Source organism: Phacochoerus africanus, chromosome 6 (genome assembly GCF_016906955.1).
Source record: "Phacochoerus africanus isolate WHEZ1 chromosome 6, ROS_Pafr_v1, whole genome shotgun sequence".
Classification (NCBI taxonomy): Eukaryota; Metazoa; Chordata; class Mammalia; order Artiodactyla; family Suidae; genus Phacochoerus; species Phacochoerus africanus.
The window spans coordinates 43,624,783-43,645,204 of record NC_062549.1 but is presented as its reverse complement, the minus strand read 5'-3'; the positions used below and the strand labels follow the sequence as shown (position 1 = coordinate 43,645,204).

Below are 20,422 nucleotides of genomic sequence, written 5' to 3'. Positions count from 1 at the left end.
TCTCCAAATTCCCGCTATACTTTTCTGTGGAGTTAAAACCTATACAAAAGAGTAAAGCATTTCTGTAGGCACTGAATTCATCTGTTACAGTTTTGTTTTTGTTTTTGTTTTTTTAACTGTGAGTTGCAGTGATTTTAAGTATGTTGTCAATGGAGCAAAATCTAGCAAATATTCTATCCACGCTGCACTGGAGGAATTCTAATAAAAGAAGGCAGTGCCGCTAAGGGGAGAGTGTAAGAATCTCCCCAGAGAAGACCCAGGTAAGTACAAAGAAACCTAATTGTTCATAAAGAGCAAAAAAAAAACTTAGTCTACAGCTCAACAACCTTATGTTATGAATAAGTACATTAAATTTTAAAATTTAAGTTTCATTTTCAGAAGTTTATCTAAAGCATAACTTGATCTACTGAATTATCAATGACTATATCATTTTAGAATCTGGAAAATAAAGCACTTTAGTGTTCATTATATAAGCACTATAATGAAACTTAGTTTTAGTTTCAATGGCAGTGAAGATGTAGACTAAGCTGAATGTAAAACAGAGTAAGATTTTTAATAATACTAAGAGCAAAACAGTATATTTGATTTCCTCAAAAAGAGCAATGTTTCTGTTATAAAGCAAATTTAACACTAGTTGTCTTGATCTCAAAGAGAACCACAATGAAATCTATCTATGTCTCAATACAACCAGACCATAAATACTAAATGCTGAATTAATCAATATTGTGATTTTTTTAAGTTTTATTTATTAAATGCAAACAATTTTTGATCATCTACTACATGCAAAAACTATGCCAGACTCTGAGAGAACTAAAAGGCATTAATTAAAATTTTAACATGCATTTATTAAATATGTGCAGATCACTACACTACAGGAATTGCAGAAATGAATAGTCTCAGGAGCTTGCAAGCATAGGTTGGGATGGGAATATTTCTCCTGCCTTATGAAAATTGAAAATATTAGAAAATCTTCAAGTATTTAGCCCCTTAAAATATCAACAAACCTCATACTGGCACTAAGACAGGGTTTTAGCACATTTGTTCTAAAAGAAATTATAGATGAGGTTATATTTTTATAACATCTCCACTCAAATGAATTTATATATTCTTTATTTTGCATGCAGGATAAAACCAGCAACGCTTCAGGCTTCATTCACAGTGTTTCATAGGCTCTATGTTAAGTCCAGCTGCATTAGTTGAAATTTATTCTGCAGAGAGTATGTTAACATTCTAACATATGACAAATTCTAACATACTGAAAGGTCATTATAATTTTTCTGTTTTTGTCTTCCGAATTACTCTGAGCAGTGAATTATTGCAGGGGGGAAACCCATGCCCAAAATTTGTCTGGTGCCAGTCTCAGATTTATGCCAAATACCACGCAGTATTCAAAAGTGTAGTCCTCTGAAACTGTAGGCCGGATATCACCTCCTCGTCTTCAAAGTTTCAATCCAGACTTCAACCTGGGATTTCTCTACAGAGGAGTGGCTGCTTCCCAGTTAATGTGAGTTTGAAAAATTTGCATTTCACAAAAACAGTGTTCTGTAAATATACATTGTTTCACTTTACCTTCTATTTATTAATATCAGAGTTCAGCTTTTAGGATTTATCATCAATCAATCAATCATATAAACGTATTAGCCATAGGCTCAGAGTATTGATAAAACTAAGTAGTCAAACTTGCTTAATAATTATACTATGCTTAGGCAAACATTCATTACTATCAGAAATAACATTTTTTTTTTTCTCCAAAAGAATACCTCAAGGGAGGAACAGGATAGTAAAGTTTTTTTTTTTTTTTTCTTCCTAGAGTAATGAATTTTTGACATTTCCAAGAGTATAATCATCTATTTTAAATACTGTAAATCCTGTTATATCTCACTTGGATAGGTATCTAAAAAACAATTATTACATTCCCTTGCATTTAAATTACCACTGAAATTGGAAATAATCTTTATTTAATATAACTGTATTTAACACCAGATGGGAGGGGAAATAACTAAATGAAAATTGTTCACGTAAATGTGATAGGAGTGGGGAAAGCAGTATTTCTTGACATGTGGCCTGTCACTCAGGAAAGAAAAGACCCATCATATCCAAAATGCCAGCTTGGATATTCCCTTGCCACCCACTTCACGAACAGACATACCACATGGCATTAAATGCTGCAACCTTTCCTAAAAATGCCACTTGGATTGGTCCACTGTGGTGAGTGTGTAGGAACTCTTGGTCTGTCTCTTAAGTTTGCAATTTTTTAGGGGAAGAATCCAGTAAGTAGCACTAGCTAAATTTTGCCCTCAGATATTTGGCATAAATGATCTGTGAGGATACTGGAACTTTTGGCTGTTTTCACACTGATGAAATAAATTATGCTACCTGAAAAAATTCTACAGAACATAGAGCTACACAGCCACATTCAATTTTCTGCAAAAGTACTTATCAAAACTTTCTTCTGTTGGTGAGTATGGAAACAATCTTAACATTTTATTTACTATTTGTAATTATAATGTATTAACCATAAAACACTATATGCACATGTTTCAAACTATTCATTTTCTGTACAGATTTAAATAAGATAGTAACTGTCAACCCTGCTGTGGACACATATTTTTCCATTTTCTAAGCTTATGTATTCATGCACTGTAAAAATATTTAAAAATTCCATTACTGGTAGAAAATATTGACTACATTGGTCTTTATACTCCAACAAATGTAAAACACCATGAAAAGTTATATAAACAGAAAACTACATATATGAGTGATATAAGACATCTATTTTCTTATATCACTTACTGTTCACGAAAGAGTTCTAATTGACTTAATTCTCCAGAGACAAAATATAATTTTATAAAACAAGTTTGTATTGTTCAGATATAAGAGACAACCCAAGAAAATGATTCTGAGTAGGTTGGACTTCTGCTATTACTGTTGTGTGAAAAAGACTGCACAAGTAGACGACAGATTGTTACATAGCTTCCTAACAAGAGGGGCAAACTGATACTGCAAGCAGCCAGAACGGCATAATTAAAATAGAATTCCAAGTTTATATTAATATAGTAATAAGTTAATTAAAATCAAGATCAACTGAACTTTCTATTTACACCAGTTCAGACAGCCCAAGAGGAAAGGAACTCTATTTTAGAGACATATGTGACTCTTTGAGCTTCTGTCATCCAGGTGCCATTTCTGATGGAGCACATGTGCACTGAACAGTTGGCAAAGGAGGAAAAAGATTACTGTAGATGTATGTGCAGATAGTTTCTCTAATGATATAAAATACGTCTGGAAGGAAAGCAGGGCTTCTTTGTAAAATGAAAAATTTCCCATGACTTTCCTTTCCTTCTTAGGCTCTGAATGTGACTAGAGAATGTTTCTGTAAATGAGGATATATACTTTTACTTATGATGTATATGGAACAAAAATAGATTTAAAATCTCTTATGGAGTTATACACATAAATTGGCTAAGACATTCAAAGAATTTAGGATCTGTTTTCCATTTTATCTAAATGCACCGTGAAAAGGTTACCTGTCAAAGTAGAAAGATTTATAAAAGTATCCGGTAGCACACATTACACTACATTGCTAGGTAAAGTTCTTTTCTTGATATCCTATGCAACTATCTAAAAAGATATTTTCTGCAAACTGAAAATACCAGCAGAAAGAATTCAAGACGTTGCTGTCTCAGTACTTCAGAAAGTATTGGTCCCAAGAGGTGCTTTTATAAAATTATTTCCTTCTCATGCATTCATTGCTGCTTAACTAATCTTCATCTGGTTCCAGATCAGGGTCAGCATCTGCAGACAGTCTGAGATAAAAGAAGGCATAGAAAGCCAGTAGGAGGGCCAATATAGCTGCAAGTACAAGGCCAACTTCCTGCAGAAGAAAAGCAGATTTGAAATTCATGAAATGAGATTGATTAATGTTATCAGATTCATGAGATAAACAAACTCACAGTCTAGAATGAATAATCACATTCTTTTTAATACTTTCTCTCATTAAGCAAAGAAACTTACTTTATACTTGACCATAACCATTATAATGGCAAGTATACTGGCGGGTGATTCATATCTATTATTATCTTTATTTAATTTCCTTGTATTTTTCTAATAATTAAATTAACATTTATAGGTTTAATATATATTTTCATAGTTTGGACATCAAAATGTTGGATGCAAGCGATGTTCAATGTAGTTTGTGCCTACACAGTTTATATTTCTCTGTTTGAGTATGTTTAACTTTATTTCTTATTTCTTATTAATTACAGCATCTGGACACAGTTCAAAGAAAAAAATCACTTTTTCTAGTGGGAAGAAACTATATAACCAGTTAGTAGATTATGTCTGTAAACATCTTTATTAAATATTCTTTTGTTAAAACTCTTGTTTTTAAATTCTAAATTCTATTGTTTACATTATGGCAGAACAAAACAGAGTACTCTTAGGTCATGAAGTATGATATAGTATTAATTATCACAGCTATGAAGGATGGTCCAGGATACTTCATTTGGTGATTCGATGTGGATTACACTAATCAATCATGTTGAAGTAATAGCCACATATAGAATGGAAAAAAATACATTATATTTCAAAAACTTTTTATATACATACATACAATGAAGGAACTTCCTCAATATTAACGTATCATTTTGCTAAACAGAAAAAAGAATAGTGCCAGTACAGTTTCCTAACAGGCCTAAATATTCCTTTCTAATTCTCCTTTTATAGCACACCTCTTCCTGATGTGATTTTATGGAGAAGCAATTTATTTGCATTTACACAAGGGTAGTTGACATTTCATAAGAATGCAAAATTAATAATTCAACATATGCTACCTAATAAACTTTAAAAAATTAAAATGAATTTGGTTTATAATCAACATGTAATTTTTGCCCAAATGTTGAAAGTAAAAATGGACAGTACATATGCATTTAGCTTTATAATTTCATTTTTTAGATTTCCAAACTATGAAAATAAATATTAATAAGAACCATGGGGTTGAAATGCTTAGTGTCATCTATTTTTGTAAGATCTGATTTCTCAATCTACTATATCAATATAATGTCAAATTAAAGTGAATTTTTCTCTGTTGCAGTTGAAACACTTTGGCATCTCAAAAGGGCATGGCAGCATCAGACAGGTTTCATTTATTTTCTTGTATCCACAGCTGTGGTCCCAGACCCATCTGGTTACACAGCTACTAATTTTAAGAGGATGTAATAAACAAGTGACACACAACTGCAAACTCCATCTGTTCTGTATAGTGGACAACAAAACTATTCAACAGCAGTCACCATTCACATCTTAACGTAAGAATAAAGTTTTTACTCTTGAGGGAGGCTATGATTCTCATCTCATTGATAATCATCTCTAATTGCTGCTTTTCAACTCCTCTTATCCTTCCAAACAATTCTGTATCATCTTCATTGTACATTTTCAGAATATCCAGAGGCATGAAAAAGGGGTTTAAGGATAGGAAGCAGAGAGCATTCATAGAATATGACATCAGAGGATCCATTAATTCAATTAAGTCTAATCAATATACTGTGGTGTGGGGTTGGGACCTAAGAAGGTACAGCAAATTATTTTTTTTTCAAAATGTCCCTATTCTGTTAAGGAGAAGAATATTGTAAAGGCTGCATGTTTGGGGGTAAATTTTAAAAATAATTCAGGATGGCGGTCATACTAATCATAACTTAGAGACTTACAGGTATTTACAACTCTCCCTGTCCTTGGCCATTTTTAGTTTCGGATGAGAAATAACAAAAAGAACAAAAATAATGCTTCCAGCTGGCTCATCCCAAGGGGTTGTCAGCAGGATCTGGTTGACATCTGAATATTTTATCTTTTGTAACAGATAAATCAAATTTTTGATCTTTATCTTTTATTATAAATTATACTTTTTAAATAAAAACAAACTAATTAACAAATACAAATTATCTTTTTCCTTCTAAATACTAAGAAATACAGGCATTTACACTCTAAAAATTGTTTTAGTGATGTTGCAATTCTTGAAAAATAATCTTCGAATTGAACAGCAACCAAATAGCAAGTATTAGTTGTGCAAATATTTTTTAGGTGGTACTCATTTCATTACTGGGTCATAAATTATGACATGTTTATATTGGTAAGAGACAGGAAATAAAAACAGCTTCTCAATAGAAATTCATTCTACATTTGAAGCAATCATATTCATGTCTTATTCTGAATCATTACTGTTCCCTGAAATCATTTTCTATCACTAAACATACATTTATAAAAACGTGCTAGAAGTCCCTGAGGGTAAAAGCCCTGTTGTATGATTTTTTTATAACTCATGATTTCTCAGTCAGTACTGTTGATTTTATATGGTAATGAAATCTGGAAGTGATTTCTTGTATAAATTCCTCCAAGACAACTATGTCTTATCTGTCATTTTATAACATTGTAAAACTCACAGCAATTTCTAAATAAATAACGGAGGACTAAGTCAGATTTATATAATCTATGTACAAGGTATATTAAAACTATGTAATGCTTTGAAAACTTTCAGCAATAATGTCCATAATACTATCTTCATAGCAAAACTAAGAACATTTAGTAATACGTAATATACTCATATGATGCAGACTTAGATGAAGTAGGAGATCTTCAGGCCAATAACAAGCATCCAGGGAAAGTCTTATGTATGTAAACCAATAATAGCTAACTCAAAGAAATATTTTCTCAATTAGCAAACAAGTCATAAAGGACTTTATATGCTAGGTTCAATGTTAAATGTTTTTGTTGTATTATTTCACTCTCCTGACCATACTGTGAGGTAAGTGGCATAAAATCCATTTTATAAATGTGCCAGCTTAGACTCAGGTAGATCATGGTAACAGTAAGAGGAAAGAGGTATGTCATTTTAGGCCTGTTTCTTTTGTGTTCAGTTTTATTATTGCTGTTATTTTTCTATTATATGCAGCTGTTCAGATTTTCTACAGATTTAAATTATTTTAAGAGCAGAGCTATGATTCTGAAAAATAAGTAGTAAAGTGATAAAATATTATAACATTATGGTCATCCTGTATTAACTAGATAAGAGTCAAATGTAGTTGATGTTCATTAGTTCTTTGTTGCTTCTCTGACATTATCAATATGGGTAAAATCACTCACTGGGGAAATTAAATAGCATTAAATGGCAATTGCTGAAAGAAACTTTGTTATTTAAAATATTCTATGCTAAAATGACAAGGCAATCAAAGTTTGACAGGGCAAACTAATTAGTATGCCAGATTTGAAATGTAAAACACTTACTTGGTTCTAACTCTAAAAAGTTTCATATCATTTTAATGGGCTCTTCACATAAAATTTAAGCAAGGTAAACAATGTTAAGATTTTTGTTTTTCATGGGTTTACAAATCAAAATGATATGATCAATTATTAAAAAGGAGCTGTGTTTTGCTGGCAGAAACTTTTTGGCACATACTTTAAATTGTAAATGAAATCTAAGAAAGATATTTTTCTCATAAAAGAGAAACCAATTCTACACTGTTTTTAAAAAGACATTAGATAATTGCAATGTAAGGTAGACTTATACTAGGAATATAAATATTTCCACAACTGAAAACAATAGCAAAAATTAAAAGAGCAAATGAAAAAGAGGATGCATACAAGAAAGTGGTATATAACAATAAATGCATGGCTGCATTATTTTTCAAATTCTAATTTATATAGCTGCTCATTCTATTGTGCCACAAGTGGAGTGTGCTACCTCAATATTTTTGTAACAAAACCATACAAAACAAAAGCAAAGCATTGTATTGTGAAAGATAAAAGTAAGTGACACACTGCTTTCCTGGAAGATGACAGACAATGCTCTCATTACAAGAGACAATCATCAGGTAACTAATTGCAAAATGAAAAACTAAGCCTTGGTTTTAGAAAGTTCGTGTCATGGAAATAATTTTGAAGATGAATGAAATTTCATATGAAATTAGAAGAAAACTTCAAAAGATTAATCATCTCTCTTTTAAACAAAAAGGCAATTCGCTTTTTTTTTCATTAAAATCTGACACACAGCATTAACTGAGGAGATTGTGTTATGAAAACATACCGCATCACACGGCAAAGCTTGATCAAAATCAGCAATCAAGAGTAAAAAGAAGGCAGTGTTTCGTGATCATAATAGCAAATTCTGGAAGACAACCAAATATATCATCTGGCAGTTCAACAGCTGTTACAGCTTGGTAGTAATACCTTGGCATTTGCTATAAGCTATAACTTAGAAAAATTGATTTTTCATCTGCCAGATAAGAACCAAAATCTCCTTTTAACATTTTAATATTTAAATAAAATATACATACTAGTCGCTTTAATTTTACTCATTTGACAGTACAGCCATCAAATTAATTTTTCTATTTATAGTTTAATTTGGCTCTAAATACTTGGCAAAGAGTTGACATGGGTAATAATGGAAATGTAGTTTTGCTGAACTTCTTGTGCTAACACATTGGATTAATATCTGCTAACATCGTTCTCAGTTGCTTTTATCCCTCTTAAGCAGTCAAAACACTGGTTTACTAAAAGAACAAGTTTGGGAGCATCATTAGAATTTCATCATAGAGCATACTGACAACAAAAATAATAAATGAGTAAAATTACATAATTAATGATCTAAGTGTATACAATTATAATGAGAACTTAACCATAAAATAAAACTTATTGCAAGTGAGAGAAGCTTTTGATCCAGGCCACAAATCTAAAACTTAGATTTTAAATTATCATAGAACATTTAAAATTCAACTTTTATGCAATCCAGTTTTAGAAAATGAAATGGCATGCATATATCAAATTTTAAATTTATTAAATGAAGGTACCTTTATGCCTATTGCTGTTTTCTTTGCTTCTGCTTTTAATTTGGTTGCTCGTAAAATAGGTTTGGTTTTTTTATAATCCTGTTTACCTAGAAAGACATAATTTCAGACAATGAGCTATAACTCAAGTTTAACAGCCATCTGAAATGTCAAAGGGCCTTTAAATAGAGTAAAACTGGGACACAAAGTTGAAAAGTACTTCCCAGCTATGGAAATCATAAATTTGTCACCCTAAGGTCAACTTTTCATCCTCTCTTACCTTTTCAGGAAGAAGATTTGACAGACATCTTGATTTGCTGTCAGTGAATACCACAAAAAGATAAAGATATTCTTTTAGAGAATAAGACGTTTAAAGTAAAGAGTAAATCTTTAGAAGCATTTGGAAACAAATGAGGTATTAAAGGAATATACATAAGATCCCATTAAGTAGGTAAAGTTAACTTGGTCTTCATAATTGAAGAATGACAGTTCACTAGAAATGTATTTTATTATGGATATATTATATATTCAATAATCACTTTGAGAAATATCTTCAAGTTTTCTCTAAGTAAGAAACTAAAGAAAGATCTGTAAATAATTAACTTTCAGCTGCTGAATTCATTAGAAAAAATATTTAACTTTGGTTTGCCCTCAATAGAGGACTGAATAAATATGGCTAGATAAATGATGTAGGATAGCTATATCTAGATATTAGTTTCAATCTTCTCTGCAACACAACAACCAAAACCGAACAAAACTGAGTTAGTGTCACCAAATTTGCATTTTTGTGTGGTACCATCTAGTAACCCCACTAATGAGTGAAAAAAGAGCTATTTCACAGCCTGTGAGGAAAATTGATTTAACAATAACAACAACAAAAGCCTAGAAAAATGTACTTTTTTGTTGACTAAACTCTTAGCTAGGAATTGAGTCAAATGAGTCTCAAGTATGAATAAGGATATATATATATATATATATATATATATATATATATATATATATGACATTGTGTATATACAAGTATATCCTTCTGTGTGGGGGTTAACATTTGACTGTATCATCTCTTTCGCTATTTTATATACTCCTATTTGGCCGGGTTATTTTCATCTTATTCCTTTTCTTTCAATGATCAGTTACTTTCCAAGACTTACCCTGTATTTTCTTTATCTAAATAATACAACTTATAACTTTAAATTCCACGTCTTCCTCACACTGAAGTAAATCTGAAAGCAGTTTATCTAAATTACATAATCAAAATTTAATGTGCAATATATTTCTTAATGTGTTTGCTAATGATTCAAAAGTACCTTTAGAATTCCATACAGATTTTTAGAATTAGAAATGGCAGGGAGACGTGAGTCAAATATATGGGAGTAATGAAGAAATGTTATATTTGTTTGGCTAAATAACTGCTTTTTTTTTTTTTTAAAGGAGTGTATGCCATTTCATTAACAGCAATACTGTAGCAGTCATTCTGGATCTATGAACATGCAAAAGCTTAATAAATATTATTTGATGATGGGGTTTAATGATCCAGAAATGAACCAATTGTAAAAATATATAGCAAAAGATCTAAATTTAAATTAAGAATGAACAAAATACAGAAAACTATTACTCTGACCCATTTTAAATTAGCAACATTTAATTTTGCTGAAAAAACCCTGACAAGTGTTCACTCTGATTTCACATCTCAACAGTCAAACTATTCATGTCATTAATCCTGCTGAGATATAAACAGTTCAGAACAATGAAACTGGTGACACATCAAATGTCTCCACTCAGGGCTACAAAGCAAATTTCTAATGAAAATCTAAAAATAAGGAGTTCCCGTCGTGGCACAGTGGTTAACGAATCCGACTAGGAACCATGAGGTTGCGGGTTCGGTCCCTGGCCTTGCTCAGTGGGTTAACGATCTGGCGTTGCCGTGAGCTGTGGTGTAGGTTGCAGACGCGGCTCGGATCACGCGTTGCTGTGGCTCTGGCGTAGGCCAGTGGCTACAGCTCCGATTTGACCCCTAGCCTGGGAACCTCCATATGCTGTGGGAGCGGCCCAAGAAATAGCAGCAACAACAACAACAACAACAACAACAACAGACAAAAAATAAATAAATAAATAAATAAATAAATAAATAAATAAATTATGGTTTTGAGGCCAAGAAGTAATTTCTTTTTCTTTTTTATTAGAGATGATTTACAGTGTTATGTCAGTTTCTCCTGTACAGCATGGTGACCCAGTCATACATATATATACATTATTGCTCTCATACTATTTTCTATCATGTTCTATCCCAAGAGATAGGATGTAGTTCCCTGTGATATACAGTAGGACTTCACTGCTAATCCATTCTAAATGTAATAGTGTGCAAAAAGTCATTTCTTATGTTATCTTATTTATGCCCTAAAATAAACTCTGGGTGCAATGGGGACAAAATAAACAAAAAAGGATTCTCTTAACTCATCTACTTGTTTCTTCTTCTTCTATTCCCAGGCAAGGGGTTGAACTGGAGCTGTAGCTGCTGGCATACACCACAGCCACAGCAATGCCAGATCCAAGCCATGTCTGTGACCTACACCACACTCACGGCAATGCCAGATCCTTAACCCACTGAGCGAGGCCTGCATCCTCATGGATATTAGTCAGGTTCATTAACACTGAGTCACAATGGGAACTCCTTAACTCATCTGCTTTTCATGGACATATGCAATATTCTGGATGATGTGTCTGTCATAAAACAGATTCAAATATACCTCAAAGAGTCAATATTAAAGTGAGATTTTTATCACTCTACTTCACTTGCCATTGGCTAATAATGTGTTCTATTTCAACTCCTATAAGCTCTTAGAGAATAATACTTCTAGATTTATATTAAGGTTGATATGAAATTTGAAGTAGTATTTATAATAAATAGTTGTTTTTTTTTTAAATTACTGTACACCTGGTGCTTCTCCAAATAGTGCATCTGTCATTAATTTAGCATTCTCCTTGCTGACTATGAGATCCAAAAGTATATATTGCAAAATGTGGTTTCAGTCTAGTAAGTAAAAACGTTTACGGGGCATCTGTTAAGTTCTTTATAAGTAAAACCAGATCTTTCCATTATACCTAAAGAGATTTTTAATATTTTAATTTTTTATGACTTCAAGAAAAATACCTATGACCACATGATTATAAAAAATATAAAATAAGAATCTCCTTACTTCTGGGTACTTATACCTAGGAAAAATACATTTATATAATCTAGAATTTATATGTAGATAGCTTCTTAAATAAAATTAGAACTGATTTTGTCTGTATCAATAATGCGATAACCAAGGTAGCTATTTAGAAATTGCTTATTATATTTTATATGAGAAATTCACCCAGATAATTCAAGCCTATAAAGCCAATATGAGGCCTCAAGCATCTAGTTTCTAGTTCTAGTTTCTAGTTAATCATATTTCTATATTTTCATTTCTTATGATAATTTAAGTAACAAAAATTTTCCCCCTACCTCCACAATTTCTGATGGACTGATTTATGCTTCTTCCCTGTAATATAATCCTATTATATTACTTTGTTATATTTTATTTTAAAATTATCACACAGTGAAGTCAACTTTTTTTACTTTTGGCTTACAGTTCTATGAATTTTAATGCTTATGTATGGATTCACATAATTACTACTATAATCAGCATACAGAAAAGTTATATCATTCCAAAAACTCTCTGGCACTATCCTTCTATACACACCCTTCCTCCCAGCCATAACTCCTGGCAACTGCTGATCTATTGTCCATTTCAATAGCTTTGTCTTTTCAATAATATGGCAATATGTGGCAAGGGTTTCTTTATTCAGCATTAAGGCCTTTAAATTTCACCCAATTTATATGTATCAGCAGTTCATTCTTCTCTACTGATTAGTATTCCATTATAGGAAGGTATGAGAGCTTGTTTATCTATTTGTTCACTGAAGCACATTTGGGTTATGTCCAGTGTTTAGTAGGTATGACAAAGAATACTATAAAAACAGGTATATAGATTTTTATGTGAACATAAGTTTTCATTTGTCTATGGTAGGATTGCTGAGTCATATGGTAAGTATATATTTAACTTTGTAAGACACTGACAACCATTTTCTGGAGTGACTATATCATTTTGTATTCCCATCAGTGATGAACAGGAGTTCTGGCAGCTTTATACCATCACTAGCATTTGGTATTGTTTCATGAGATTATCTAATTTTTTGGTGTACAATTGTTAAAAGTATTTCCTTATCCATTTTATATGTGTTAAGGTTAATAGAAGCGTACCTTGTCTCACTATTTGTATTAGTAATTTGTTCTTTATTTTTTTGTTAGATAGTTTAACTAAAGATTTTTCAATATTGTTGATCTTTCAAAATAAGAAACTTTGTGTTTTGTTGATTTTTTCCTACTGTTTTTCTTTTTTTGAGTTTTTTTTTTAATTTCCATTCTAATTTTTATTATTTTCTCCTTCAGGTTGCTTTGAATTTAGTTTGTTCTTCTTTTTCTAATTTGTTTAGATGGAAAATTAGGTTATTGATTTGAAATTATTCTTCTTTATTAATGTAATCATTAACAAGTATAAATTAAGTACTGCTTTATCAGCGTCTCATAAATCAGCAAGAAGAAAAATGTTATATACAAAAACACATGCAGGGAGTTCCTGTTGTGGTGCAGTGGTTAACGAATCTGACTAGGAATTATGAGGTTGCAGGTTCGATCCCTGGCCTTGCTCAGTGGGTTAAAGATCTGGTGTTGCCGTGAGCTGTGGTGTAGGTTGCAGACACGTCTTGGATCCCGTGTTGCTGTGGCTCTGGTGTAGGCCGGCAGCTGCAGCTCCACTTCAACCCCTAGCCTGGGAACCTCCATATGCAGCAGGAGTGGCCCTAGAAAAGGCAAAAAGACAAAAAAAAATGCAGATATTTATCTATGCAGTTGCTTTTTCTGTGTTAACTTACTTTTTCTGTTTGAGAATTCCAGTTACTGCCTTGTTTACATTCATTTCAGTATGAAGTAATTTCTTTATTGTCTCTTGTAGGGCAGGTGTGTTATTGACAAATTACCTGGTTTTGTTTATCCAGTACATCTCAATATCTCCCTTTTTTGAAGGGTAGTTTTCTGGCTATAGAATGCTTGGTCGACAGCCTTTTGCTTTCAGCATATAATATGTAATGAATTACTTTTTACTTGCTGCTCTCAAGATACACTTTTATGTTTGACTATGCTGTGACCATGGTTGGTTTTCTTTGAGTTTATCCTACTCAGAATTTTGTGAAGGTCTAGTACATACAAATTATACTTTTTCATCATACTAGAGAAAGTTTTAGACATTACCTTTTCAAGCATTCTTTCTTTCAAAGGGAATGCATATTCCTGGAGAAATTTCAGGAATATTTATCAAAAACTAAATATGCTGATTATTTTCAAAACCTATTTATTTCCTCACTGTGGCTAGTTGGTCTCGAAGACTAACAGAGTACTATTAAACTTGTGGTAGATCTTATAACTGTACTTATTGTAGCAGAATATAAATGTTCTTTACACATGGTCACAATCAGTTAATCTATCCAGTGCATTTTATCCTTAAACTCTGATCACAGATACTGCAAGAGACGACCTGCCTTTACTGGAAGGGATAGCAGTACACTTACAGACCTGCTTGTAAACTAAATCAACTCTCCATCTAGTGCTACAATCTAATTCCCAGAGACTAACTACCTCACCAACCTACAATATATCACAGCAACAGTATAGGACATAAGCCCTGGAGAAGACATAAAAATTACCTGAGATGCCTTATATGTATAAGATGGAGAAGAATGACACTGTTAAAATACAGGAGCTTGTCAACTAAATCTGATTCAGTGAAATCTACTGATTAAAAGCATGTTAAGATTATCTCCAAGAAGAAAAGATCAACTTGCAACACTTCACACTTTATCTACCATTAAGAAGGGAACACAGGTACAACTTCTTACAAAATTAGCATTATTTGATAATGTCACATATTCATGCCTATGATCCAGTATTTTTCTACTGGGTATATAAGGTAGAGATACTCTTTCTTATGCATGTGAGCCAAAGAAGAGACTTGTCTAAAAATATAGAATTCTCATAATAGAATTCAGAGGAAAATAAAACTTAGAATCATAATTGTCAAAACCAAGAGAATAGATAGAAAAATACTGATATAGTCATACAATAGCATACTGTAAAACATAGAAAATGAATGAGCTATATCAATATTCATCAATAAAGGAGTTCCCGTCGTGGCACAGCAGAAATGAATCCTGCTAGGAACCATGAGGTTGCGGGTTTGATCCCTGGGCTTACTCAGTGGGTTAAGGATCTGGCATTGCCATGAGCTGTGGTGTAGGTGGCTGACACGGCTCAGATCTGGCGTTTCTGTGGCTGTGGCGTAGGCTGGTGGCTACAACTCCGATTTGACCCCTAGCCTGGGAACCTCCAAATGCTGTGGGTGTGACCTTAAAAATTCATCAATAAGAATAAAACTTGAAAATATGATGTTCATTAAGAGCAAGTTACATAATAATATAGAATGATTTTATTTATATAAAGTTCAAAAATTTTTTTAAAATATATTGTTAGACACATATCTAGGTGGAAATTTCATACATGGAATTAATACAAAATCAAGATAGTGGTTATTTCTCAGAGGTACAAAAGCTTTTTACAATTGGGAAGAGGCATAAAGGGGTATCTAATGTACTGATATATGTCTAGCATTTAACCTACATTATGGATATATGCCTGTTCATGTTTGTTAGTGTTTTTTTTAAATATACATGCAGATTTTATATATGTAGGGAATCTGAAAAGCTGTTAGGACATGGGACAGTAAACAATTTTCCAGCAGATTGCTGTGCAAACTACTCTACATCTTAGAACTTATGACATGGCATAGACAATGGAGTCTAAAGTGCTTTTGGCTAACTAGGAAATAGAAACCAGCTTTTCACAGGTCCCAATTAAAAAGAAGCAGCAGTCTCTAGGGTTTTGGAACAATGTCATACATCCTTCAACAGGCAACAGCTGCTAAGAAACAACTCCTGGATTGCTACCAAGATGTGATGAAGACCAATTACCTGGTCATGACTCAGAGAATAGTCATGAATTGGAGGTTATCTAATTCAACAAATAATAAAATGCGTATACCCTTTTGGTAGTTAAAAAAATGTATGTGAATGGTTCTTCATAATATGCTTCACTAGCTGTAAGTAAACTGCTTCTTTGGAGAGGGCCTTAAAACATAATTCATAAGGGTAATCTTCTCAGTGGCTGAAGTTTAAGTAGTACATTTTGTTGTGCACTTTACCTGGAAAGAGAAATAACCTAAGAAAATACACAATGTTATTTTTCCTAAATTGGAAGCTGAGCCTGCAACCTAGTCAGTTTGGTTTCTTCATGTCTATGAACAAACAGGTAAAAGGGTACTCACAGTGTTGTCTGGGGTAACTGATAGTGGTTATCGAGGATAAAATCATTTGTTAACACATAGTGAAAGCCAAAAGGAATATAGAAAGATGTAGGAGTTCCCGTCGTGGCGCAATGGTTAACGAATCCGACTAGGAACCATGAGGTTGCGGGTTCAGTCCCTGCCCTTGCTCAGTGGGTTAACGATCTGGCGTTGCCGTGAGCTGTGGTGTAGGTTGCAGATGCGGCTCGGATCCCACGTTGCTGTGGCTCTGGCGTAGGCCAGTGGCTACAGCTCCGACTCGACGCCTAGCCTGGGAACCTCCATATGCCGTGGGAGCGGCCCAAAGAAATAGCAAAAAGACCAAAAAAAAGATGTAAAGGAACTCCTGGGGTAATCCCATGTGCTACCATGACCAATGGTAGAAGTTAATGAAATTTCAACAGTCAACTGTAATCTAGTGATGATTTAAGTATATAGCAGGATGTGTAGAGGTCATACATAAAAACAGGTGACCCCTGAATAATTCAGGGTTTGGGACATTGACCATCTGCACAGTCAAAACTCCATGTATAACTTTATAGTCAGTCCTCTGTATCCCCAGTTCCACATCCATGAATTTAGCCAATCTAGAATCATGTAGTACTCAAGTATACATTTATTGGAAAAAATATACATAAAAATGGATCTGAGGAGTTCAAAACTGATGTTGTTCAAGGGTCAATTATATTTCAACATTTTATTTATATATGGGACTTGAGTGTCTGAGAATTTTGGTATCCATGGAGGTCCTGGAACCTATCTTCCATGAATACCAAGGGCTGACTGTATGACTCTGTAACAAGAAGAATCACTTAGAACCTTTAGGAACGAAGATTTGGTTACCCACTAAAGGTAAAGGGGTCACGAAACTGAGATGCTGGCTAAGGAAAAGAAGATCTAGATCAAATATTGGAGATGAGAGGTCATAAATTGTAATTACTATGACCAGCTAGAACACTAACAATGATAACTGAACCTATAATTCTTTGCTCGCCCCTACAGTGTACTGCCCATACCCTTTACACAACCAATACGTCTGTAAAATCAGAATTATAAAAATTTAAATATTTCTTTCTCATCCTTTAGGCTGGATCACAATAGGAAAAAAAAAAAGAGAAGAAGAAAGTAAAAGACTAAATATCACTCCAGATCCTAAACTTAGTGAGTAACTGTCCGTGATGGTTGGAAAATATCTGGGTAGTTGCTGAGGATCTTTTTAGATACTCTTCAGGATTATTTTCATGATAAAGGAAAGAAACCCAATGTGAAATAAGAAGAAAATGAGAGTGAGGAAGAGAGAGCTTGATTGATTATTGATTGATTCCAGGATATAATAGAGGAAGGTGTTTATTTTTTGTCTCACTCTAAATTTATGTCTACTTCCTGCCCTGATTCACACTCTTAAAATTAAGAGCAGAGTTCCCGTCATGGTGCAATGGTTAACGAATCCGACTAGGAACCATGAGGTTGCAGGTTCGATCCCTGGCCTTGCTCAGTGGGTTAAGGATCGGGCTTGCCGTGAGCTGGGGTGTAGGTTGCAGATGCGGCTTGGATCCCGCCTTGCTGTGGCTCTGGCGTAGGCCAGTGGCTACAGCTCTGATTAGACCCCTAGCCTGGGAACCTCCATATGCTGCGGGAAGCAGCCCTAAAAAAGACAAAAAGACAAAAAAAAAATTAAAAAAATATAAATAAAACTAAGAGCAAAGTGGAATGGATATTTTTCCTTGGGATCACTTTTTTAATCATTCTTATGCCCCAAAAGATTAACTATCAACTAGAAAACTAATATATGTCTGGTTCCCAATTTCAGCAGCTTTATCAAAACAAACTAGTCTGTCTCTATTTCTCTTGTTAAATATAAACTGAAGAGTTCCCGACATGGTGCAGTGGAAACGAATCCGACTAGGAATCATGAGGTTATGGGTTCGATCCCTGGCCTTGCTCACTGGGTTAAGGATCTGGCGTTGCTGTGGCTCTGTTGTAGGCAACAGCTCTGATGAGACCTCTAGCCTTGGAATCCCCATATGCCGCGGGTGCAGCCCTCAAAAGACAAAAGATAAAAAATAAATAAATAAAAAGCAAATTAAAAAAATGTATATATAAATTGAAAACATACTTGAAAACTTACTGTACCTAGTCAACAGAATTTTCCTGCTTCAAGTCTTAAACAGAGACTGTAAGTATCAACTAAAAACAAAATAATAACTAAAAGAAAACATTGAGGCAAAAGAATTTTTGAATTATGCCAAAATATTTGATAGCAAAGATGATACCATACGTGTCCATAATTTTTATTTTTATCTACTTTGCAATCTGTGGTGTTTGCCTTTTAAAGATAATACTTTAAAAAGCCATTTTTATATATAATTTCTAATCAGTAGATATTATGTGTGTTAAAACTTCCTTTCTTATTCAGTATAATTAAAATATACTTAACTTTAACACGGGCACTGTTTCTATAAAGACAGACAAGTAGATATAAGAACATATATTTAATAAAAATCATAAATATTTTGGTACCTCAATATTATCATTTACCATTCTTCGTGTTCCATTAATTTAGGATAGAATAATTTATATATTCTTATTTAATTCAATATAAAAACCTACATTTATGCCATGAATTATTTTATATTTAAAGTGATAGTTACTTTTAGCTATGCCACAGTTTTACTGTCTTTTCCTTAGTTTAATGAAATAATAGATTACTTAACTGCTTTTGGCTTTTTGTTTTTCAATTCCTTAGCTTTGCCCAGAAACAAGACTGCATCTTTGCCCTTTGTTGTTACTGCTGCCTAAGCTCATTATCATGTGAATATCTGGTTATTGTTTTATAAATGTTCGTTTTTCAGAAGCTCACTGTTTTTTTTTTTTCTTTTGCAACAGTAGACGTTACACTAGCCACGCTCATTATCATCATGTGGCAGTACTGCTCTTCCTCTGCCTTTGCTGCTTTAAAAATTAATGCACTGTTATTTTCTGAATACTGCATAAGCTGCTTATGAGTACATTATGCTATCAAGCAAGCACATGCAGAAAAGCTTCCTAAACTGTTATTCTTTCAATGAAAATACAGCTGGTTCTGCTTCAAAGGCACATCTTTTCACCTGCAAATGGACTTGCTCCTATACTTATTCCTCAATTCATTGTCTTTTATTTGTGTCTGGAAATCTTTAATTGCCTTTAATTAGAAAAAAGGAAATTCACTGCTTTAATCTTGCAAATACATTCAATCATAATTCTGTCTGGGATGAATACCAAGTTCTATTCACTCTCTGATCTCTATAACAAAGATATATAATTTATTGTCCATTTATATAGACCACACCAATTAAGATACAATAGAAAAGCAAAGAGATAAGAGTCAAAATATTTGAAAAGAAAAATTTGCAATCTAAATTTAATTACTTGAATTATTGGAAGATGAGTTACTTACAGCATGCCAAAAATACTGACAAATAATAAAATTTCCTAATCAACAATAAAGACTTTTATATTTCCTTCAACATTTGTAAAACTAATTTCTCATCAACAGCTTCAAATCCCTCCCTTCCTCAAAGAGCAAAACACTATTTGGAATCTTCCTTTTTTTGTCTTACCAAAATTACATACAAAAGAACAATAAAATTTGTCACATAAAGTAATTTTCCAATGACTATATGAGCACAATTTTTAGTTACTGTATTACAAACTACAAAGAACTGTAGAAAACTCTTTGCAAAGACAAGAATCAATAGTCTTTCCTATGGAACTCTACAGCAAGCTGCAGTAGCTTTATTAGTAAATAAATGTGTACATTTTGATAGCTGCAAGGTGAATAAAATCACAAATAGCATGATTACAGGCAAAATATAATTAGTATGTTAATTAAGTTGATGAAAAGAAAATTATTACAAAACATGAAACAAAATGAAAAATACAGATATAATGGATTTTCATCAACATAGCACACTTTTATACTTAGCCAGCTACTCAAGATACTGCCACAAAGTTACTTAAAGAAAAAAGGAAATATAATCTACAAACTTAAAATTTGAAAAGGTTCTTTTCCTTAAATTACTGAGAGATATCTGGGTTAAAGAGAGGAAGCTGGTAAATTAATCCTCAAAAACAAAAATCTCATGCAAACTT

General features: G+C 32.9%; 1 protein-coding gene across 3 annotated transcripts in view; it reads right to left on the bottom strand.

The window, feature by feature from the left end:
* Positions 1-1,093: 1,093 nt before the first annotated feature.
* Positions 1,094-20,422, bottom strand: part of TRIQK (triple QxxK/R motif containing) — an 86,214-nt gene continuing 66,885 nt past the window's right edge. For all 3 annotated transcript variants that reach the window (XM_047783617.1, XM_047783614.1, XM_047783618.1), the window contains 2 exons: positions 8,838-8,923; positions 1,094-3,874 (listed from right to left, as the gene is read on the bottom strand). In XM_047783617.1, the coding sequence (XP_047639573.1) occupies positions 3,761-3,874; positions 8,838-8,923 (200 nt within the window). In that variant the 3' untranslated portion in view covers positions 1,094-3,760. The remainder of the gene's footprint in view (positions 3,875-8,837; positions 8,924-20,422) is intronic.